The following is an 8,494-nucleotide window of genomic DNA, read 5'->3' on the forward strand; positions in this document are numbered from 1 at the left end:
AGGGAAAAAACTGTATATCAAGGGAAAGATTTAACACCTAAGGACATAACGGCCTAGGGTATATGGATGCATGCCCTTGCATTAAAGACAAATAAGTGTGTAGATTGGACATAAGCAGTATGTGTGTCTAGTCTATATCCCTGCTAAAATAATGACTGACAGAGGATTTTCTTTCCTCCAATCACGGGCTGGAGAACACAGTAATTATTGCTAGTGGCCATAGCAATAATGACATGAAAAATCCGACAGGCTGGTTGTACCCAAATTGTACAACAATCAAATTGGGTACAATCAGCCTGCCCATAGATGGTTCGAATCTTGACTGCTGAACTGGTCGAGGTTTAAACCATCTATGGCCGGCTTAACTTAGTATTTCTAAATGGGATTCATAGGGCTTAATAATATTTAAACATTTTGTATATGCTCTGTTGGATGTGTGATCTGTTGCTGGGATCAAATATATATTCTCTGGAAAGAATCGAGGTTACCTGGAATTTGCTTGAAAAAGGTTGCATTCTAAATCCGCATCCTAGGTCCATTATGGGATATTTTATATATCATTTATTCATTTGCAACACTGGGGACTGCAGATCCTTGACATTTATAATTTTCAGTGTACACTCCTGTGTGGTTAACAGAAGTATCTATCACTCTCGAAAATTTTGTAGCTGCAGAAGTTCTATAACACCCCATAATAGCCCACTAAGCTCCGCATTTTCTCTCTTTTATTCAGATTTTGTTGGACAATGAATTAACACAACTCTCCAGCTTCATGCAGATGCCTAGGCTCCCCTGGTGAGCCAGCTTCAGACAGATGCCTAAGGCTAGGCTCTCCTGTTTGTCTGTCTAAGTAAACACCTTCAAATTGTCGACAGTAGTTGTGGCTTATTGTCATGTGTCGGGGAGACAGAGGTGGCCCAGAGTCCACCTGCAGTGCCAGGTGCAAAATTTGGGTACAAGGAACATTTTTTGCAAGATAATTTAGTCCAGTTCAAGGACATTTCTTACATTATTATCTGAACACACCGGCTGATTGTTACACTGCTGATCCCCTAACAATCTCTTTCAACAGATTCCTGACTACATGCACTTGCTCTAGTGTAGACTGGACTGCCTTTCCAATTGTAGAGTATGCCTACATATTGTGTCAGCATGGCCATTTGCAGTCTCTACTAGGAAAGCATATGAGAGAGTGATAACACAGGAACACAATTTGGAGACAGTCATCCCTCCCAACAGGAATTGCCTAAACAAGGATCTTCATGGTAGGATCAGCAAGTATCTCAATGAAAGCTGCAGATTAGAAAAGATTGAAGCTAGATTTTGATATTAACATGTTAAAGTCATAGTCAATGGAATAGGCATTTGCATTTTCACATAATCACTCTGGTTTTTAAATTACTTTCATAGCTTTCTAAGCATTACTGAGAAATGCTGATATGTACAGAGAGGAGTCATACTTGCCGCTCTCACCTGCTTCAAAGCCGTGTCAGTAAACGACAACAGTTCCGGTATTGTGCTGGTATCTAGTATTATATCGTCAACACTGTGCTGTGCGAGTGGCAAAGCAGAGGAAAAATATCCAAACTGGTGTCATTCATAGGCACCGTTTCCATGTGGTGGGGAGTGAGAACTGCTGCCACATGTTGTACATATCACATAGTTGCCAATATTTAAAAAAGTTTTTAGGGACATCTTTTTATTCTGTTTGTCCAGAAAACCACTGTAGGTGGAGCATTACTTTAATTTAGGGGTGGGGCATTCATGTATTATGGGTGTGGTTTTACAAAAATCAAGAGAAATAAAAATGTAGCATTAGGGTGATCACGGTGGCCACGCCCCCTCACTCAAGACTGATCAATCCACACACAGGCAGGTACCACCTGACTTCCTGGAGGTGAAATCTCTCCATCTGTTAGTGTGTCTCTGTTTTGATTCACCTGGGTGCCACAATCATTTTCAATATAGTCAACCATCATTTCTCAGAGTTGTCCGTGACAGAGCTAAATTTTTGCGATTCTGCCCAAGACAAGCTCTGAACAGAACATAGGTAAGATTTTCAGGAATGTCTTTTGGGACTGTTGGCAACTATGATCAGTTGCTCTCAGTGAAACTTGGACAGCCCCTAAAGTAACTTAAAAATTCAAAGCATTACTGTGAAAATTTAAGAATAAAACAATAGACATAGAAAAAAAAATAGCTAACACTGGTGTTGGGCTTTACTTTTTTATGAGATTTAGTCATGGTTTACATATACTTTAGGTGTTTACAAGGGTGGTCTCAACTAAGAACTGAATCAATGTTGAGAAGTAGCTTTAGGCCTCGTTCACACCATACATGCAGAAAACCTGATGGAAACTGACATGCAGATTTCACTTACAGAGACATCATGGAATGTCAGATATTCAAGATCAGTAAGAACCATCCATATTGTAATTGGAAAAGTGTGCAAGACATAGAGCCATCACTGCTGCTGTAATAAACACTTGTACTGTGAATCCATAAGCCTCATAAGAAACAGCACTGTGAGAGTGAATAAGTTTAAACCTCACATAGAGGTGTACTTTTATTACAATCAAGGATCAAAATATAAGATGACCTGGGCAAGGTAGTGGACCCGTTCGCTCCTTGGGTGTAGCAATGCAGGGCAGAGAATAGTGCTCCTTGTGCACAGATGGTGAGCTACGAGACTGCAGCGTCCCGGAACGGACGTCACCATGATTTCGGAGGAAGCGGAAGGGAGGATCCTGCCTTGGAATGCAAGCCAGTGGTCGAGGCAGGTAACCTAGACAACACATTTTGTGCTCATGCGCCTTCTCAAGTCTAGGGACAGATGGTTAGCGGCCATTTTATAGAAATATAGCCAGGCACAGAGGCCGGCTGGGGATGCACAGGGGGACCCGAACAGAGCGGACGGCTCATCCCACCTGCTATACATATTAACAACAAACATTATAAATTGGAAAACAAGTTATTAGGAACAACTGTTAAAAGCAATATAAGGTGCTGCATTAATATAAAAAATATTTTATATGTATATAAAATATCGTCTGTCAGGAAAATTAATTGAGCACACGTATGCCCTTTAATGGTATTGGCACATTAATTAAATTACCAGGTAACTATGGGCCCATTAAACAATACTTGTATATTTCACTACTATCAATAGACCTATATAAAAAGTGTCTCAAAAACTATCACCCATAAAGTGTCTCATGAGAAAAAAAATTTAAATTTAAATTTTTTTTTTTTTTTTTTTTTTAATTTAAACTGATACACTTATCATGAATACTGAATCTCAAACAAATGTATGGACTTAAAAAATTGTGACCATTATATGAGATGAGTTATAGAACAATTTTGTAAAAAAGGGTGTGCATATAATAAACAAATTTGCTTGTCAAAACTCTTGCAGATCTAACCAGCCCCGGTTCTTCCTTCAGCTCCCCAGGTGACCTTCAGGAGGGCTCATACATTGAAAAATATCTTAGTCCCAAGCAAGTTAACCATGAATACTAAAAAAAAAAAAAAAAGGGATATTCTTTCATACTATGAGAACAGAACAGGCATTTTTAAATGTAAGAAAAGAGGTGGTCTCACATGCCAATCCATTACGCATGGCCGTTCTAACATTACTGATCCTAGGGGCAATGTTTTCCATATCAATTCCGACAATTTATTACCTGTGCCACGGATCACATCATTTACGTGTAAACTTGCCCCTGTAAATTATTATATGTGGGCAGCACCATACGCCCCTTACGTAAATGTATAGGCGAGCATAGGAGACTGATTAAAGACAGATGTGATATTGATTGGCTGACCAAATCCTCTATCTACTCCAATTTACAACTAGAATCTGCCATGGTTTGTCCGTTTGATCTCTCAGCCCTTCTACATTCGAATCCTCTCTCCCACCACATCTAAAATATAATCCTCTTATACGAGATACCCTTATCACGTGGAGGGAAACCAGGCGTAAACTAGGCGTATCCCCTTGGGTCTATCGCTTCCTACCCATTCACCACAATCCTGCTTTCTCCATCCCAAGACAACATGTGGCATACGATATTTGGCTTGCACAAGATATCACATTAGTAAGCCAATTATATGACATGGTCTCTGGCTCTCTGTCTTTTTCACAGATCTCAACTTCTTTCAATCTACCTCCTCACCATTTTCTTTATGTCCTACAAGTATATAACTATGTGAATAAGATAACTCCAGCTAAAGCTGACCGCTTCCGTTCAACGTTCATAGACACCCTAGCCAAGATTCGCAAATATAAGATTTCTAATATCTATGGACCGCTAAATCTACATTATATACGACCTTTAGAGACATCCTCTACCAACTCTCCCTGGATTAGAGACTTCGATAACGCATTCCCAATGGATCAAATCCTCACTGGATTAAACAATACTTGCGCTTTTAACACCAATGAGTTCTGGCGGGAGCAACAACTCAAGCTATTGCACTATGCCTATATGCCATGCTTATATGTTCGTGGAAACCCTTCAGCCTCTACCTGCCCTTTATGTGGTCATTACAAACCCTTGTTAAAACACAGATTTTGGACTTGCCAACCTATATCCACTTTCTGGACTCAAATACTCAATTACATTGCCTCCATCACTTCTCTTCACCTACCAAGAGATCCTCTACCTCTTCTCTTTGGCAATCTAGAACAGCTCCCACCAAGGGCTTGCCCGCGTCAGCCATGCCACAAAACCATGGCTCTCCTCCTGCCTGATGATCGCGAGAAGAGCTATTTTGAAAAAGTGGGTCTCCAACAGCCCCCCCCGAATATCTCAGATGTCAAAACAGACCTTAATGCCCTTCTTCGTCTGGACCAACTCGATTCTCTAACCTCCTCCCAGCAGCATAGAGAGGAGAAATATATTCGAAAATGGAGACTTTATATTCAACAATCCTTTCTGCCTCCAGAGCAGCAGCTACTTCTTTGTGACTCATCTGTAATGACCCAACCTGGAAACACGATCCAGTAGTCTGGATATTCTATATTGCTCCATCCTGTCTTCTGTTATCATGATTATGTATCATAGGCATACTAGGCTCATTATGTTGTTACTACTCTCTTACCACTCCTAGTTAGCCAAGCTAAACTTCTATCTAACTATTATCTCCACCGTTTCCTATATACTTCAATCCCCTTCTTCTAACCTCAACACTTCCTCCTTTCACATCCCCAACCAAGTGAGGCCTTACAACACCTGCAGTACCCTCCACCCCATATTGCCTTCTTCTGCCATCCCCCTAGCTCCTTAATTCACTCTTCGTCTTACTACTAAACATATACAATGTCTTCTGGGAAGGACCCCTCCAGCCCGCTCCTACTTCATCTCCCCTTCTCTTTTCTTTTGTCCTTATTCTTCAGTCTAAGCTCTCTCCCACACCTTTTCTTTCTCTCTATTGCTCCCTTTAACTTATCGTCTTGTTCTCTCTTTTTCTATCTTCTTTTACATACGTTTTTTTCTTCTCCCTACAGTAGTTTTCGACCCATATACATGACATGATGACATAGTCTCAGTTCTTCGGCACATAGCCGTTACGCCATAACCTGCTATCACCTATATACCTCAGGGTACATTCTCGCATACTTTTACGCATCCTTCTACATCCCTGACTCACAACACCCCTTTCCTTTTTCTTTTTTCTAAAGTTTTTTTTTTCAGAATCTCTGCTCAGATTTTCCTGATGATACTGCTGCAAACAACTGACTTCTCTTACTATTCTGAAAACTCTTCAGACATATCACATACTTGGTGAATTTCTTTGTTTAGATTATCTATACAAATCTATTACTATCGCCTGTGTTGGTTATTATGTCAGTACAACTACTAAAGATGCTATGTTGTTGAGATACATCCTTGGAATATTTAACCAGCAGGTTTTGTATAATTGAAAACCCAACAAAGATTCTTTAAAAAAAAAAAAGACAGATGTGATAAGCATAGTATCCCTCACAATTGTTTACACAATCACAACAAAGATTTCAGTTGTTTAGAAGTAATGGCAATCGAACATATAGGAAGAAGATCTTTAACAGATAATGAGAGATTGTATCTCCTGTGTAAGAGGGAGACTTTCTGGATCTTTACATTGGGTTCCATGGCGCCCAATGGTTTGAACGAGGATCTAGAAATTAACAGTATTATTTAAGCACTGGTTAGAGCTGCAAGAGTTTTGACAAGCAAATTTGTTTATTATATGCACACCCTTTTTTACAAAATTGTTCTGTAACTCATCTCTATATATTGGTCACAATTTTTTTAAGTCCCTACATTTTTTGGAGATTCAGTATTTATGATAAGGGTACAGTATCTGTTTAAGTTAAAAAAAAAAATCTTTAAAACATTTTTTAAAATTAACATTTTTTCTCATGAGACGTGCCATAGTACATGTTACTGCGGGTCCTATTGTTTCAATGAATTATTTATGGGATTTTATGCTCTATATTTTATACATATGTTTTTGCATATGTATATATAAAATATTTTTTTATATTAATGCAGCACCTTATATTGCTTTTAACAGTTGGTCCTATTATCATTAACTTGTTTTTCAAATTTATAATATTTGTTGTCAATATATATAGCAGGTGGGATGAGCCATCCGCTCCGTTCGGGTCTCCCTGTGCGTCCCCTAACCAGCCTCCGTGCCTGGCTATACTCCTATAAAATGGCCGCTAACCATCTGTCCCTAGACTTGAGAAGGCACATGCGCGCGAAATGCGTTGTCTAGGTTACGGGCCACGTCCACCTGCTTGCGTTCCAAGGCAGTGTCAGCAATGGACTAGCCAGCAATGGTGGGACTCACCTGCCTTTTGATCTGCAGTACCAGGGCTGGCCAGCGGATGCTCCCAGCAATCAGAGACTCAACTTTGCAGCCAGCTAACACCTGGAACTGATTATGCTGGGGTATTTAAGGGATGGCCAGACTTGTGGACTCTGCCTTGGTGTTGTGTTTCTCTTGGGCCCTGTATCCTGTTCCTGCTCTCTGTTCCTGTCTGATTCTCTGCTACCTGTTCTGATCCCTGGCTTGTCTGACCATCCCTCTGCCTGACCCTCTGTACTACGCTGCCTGCTACCTGTTCTGATCCCTGGCTTGTGACCCTGACCATCCCTCTGCCTGACCCTCTGTACTACGCTGCTAGCTACCTGCTGAACCTGGCCTGTGACCCCGACCAATCTCCGCTTGCTCCCCCTGTACCTACCTGCCCAATTGATATTGACCCGGCCTGCCTGACGACGCTTGCTTGTATGTACTGTTATCTGTGGGTGGTTGGTTTGGTTTGTTTGCACTGTATTATGTTTAGTATTGCACTGCGTTTATGTTTGTATTGTTAGTGTTAATAAATTATATTGTTTATCACATATCTGAAGTCTGCGTTTCCCTGAGTCAGTCACACACCTCTGGTCACACCTGGGAGCCCTGACAGGCAGGATCCTCCCTTCCACTTCCTCCGAGATCGCGGTGAAGTCCGTTCTGGGATACCTCCATTTGTGAACAAGAGCACCTTTCTCTGCCCTGCATTGCTACACCCAAGGAGCGAACAGGTCCTCTACCTTGCCCGGGCCACCTTATATTTTGATCCTTGATTGTAATAAAGGTACACTTCGATGTGAGGTTTAAACGTATTCACTCTCACAGCACTGTTTCCTTTGAGGTTTACAGAGACATCAGTTTACATCAGTTTTCATGCACACTTCAATGAGTTTTATACACGTTGCAGATTCCTGAGCAGACAAAATCTGCACGTGATACTACTGGTGTGAACAGAGCACATAGATAACAACTGATTTTGTTGTGTCCTTGCAGAACACATGCAGAAAAACTGATGTGTCTGTACCATGGTGTGAACAAGCCCTTATTCTTAGATTTATTGCTCTGTGTCATAAGGACCAGACGGTTGTTGGAAATTTCTACTCACAGCAAATATCCAGCCGTTACAGTCCAAGCCCTGACAAGTCCTTTCAACCATTGACGAGTGTGTCCTTGTTCCAGTAAGGCAGGGAGGACAACTTGCAGAAGTAGCAACTCCAAAGATAGTTCACTCACTGGTGCATCGCTGGGGATTAAATGTTGCAAAAGTTAGATTACTAATATGCATACACATAAATTTAAAGTAATTGTTTTCACAGACAACTATGGGGCTGCCATTGCTAAGCTCCTTTTGAATCTTTCTGTGGCAAAGCTGTAAAGCAGATCCTGTGGCTTCAATACCTTTGCTTCCATGGAATATGCATAATCAGGAAAGTCAGGGTAAAGTAAGAATTCCTTAGCTGCTTACTGGCTCTGGGTATTGGCTCAAATTACTAAACCTAGAGAGTCAGGCAGGTAGGCAACTGGAAGTCAGCGATAGCAGCAGCATTTTTTTTTTTTTTTTGTTTAAATTAAGCTGAACTCCAAGCTAAATGCAGAGCTGGAAAAATACGATTTTTGTACTCCCCATAAATTCCACCAGCAGGGT

General features: G+C 40.8%; 1 protein-coding gene across 1 annotated transcript in view; it reads right to left on the bottom strand.

Moving 5' to 3' along the window:
• Nucleotides 1-8,092, bottom strand: part of MARCHF6 (membrane associated ring-CH-type finger 6) — a gene marked incomplete at its 5' end in the record, with an annotated part of 388,473 nt that extends 380,381 nt beyond the window's left edge. Inside the window, one exon of the mRNA XM_089654544.1 lies at nucleotides 7,955-8,092. Within this exon, the coding sequence (XP_089510670.1) occupies nucleotides 7,955-8,092 (138 nt within the window). The remainder of the gene's footprint in view (nucleotides 1-7,954) is intronic.
• Nucleotides 8,093-8,494: the final 402 nt, after the last annotated feature.

Source organism: Staurois parvus, unplaced genomic scaffold, assembly GCF_062004578.1.
Source record: "Staurois parvus isolate SC_StPar_1 unplaced genomic scaffold, SC_StPar_1.0 ptg000775l, whole genome shotgun sequence".
NCBI lineage: Eukaryota > Metazoa > Chordata > Amphibia > Anura > Ranidae > Staurois > Staurois parvus.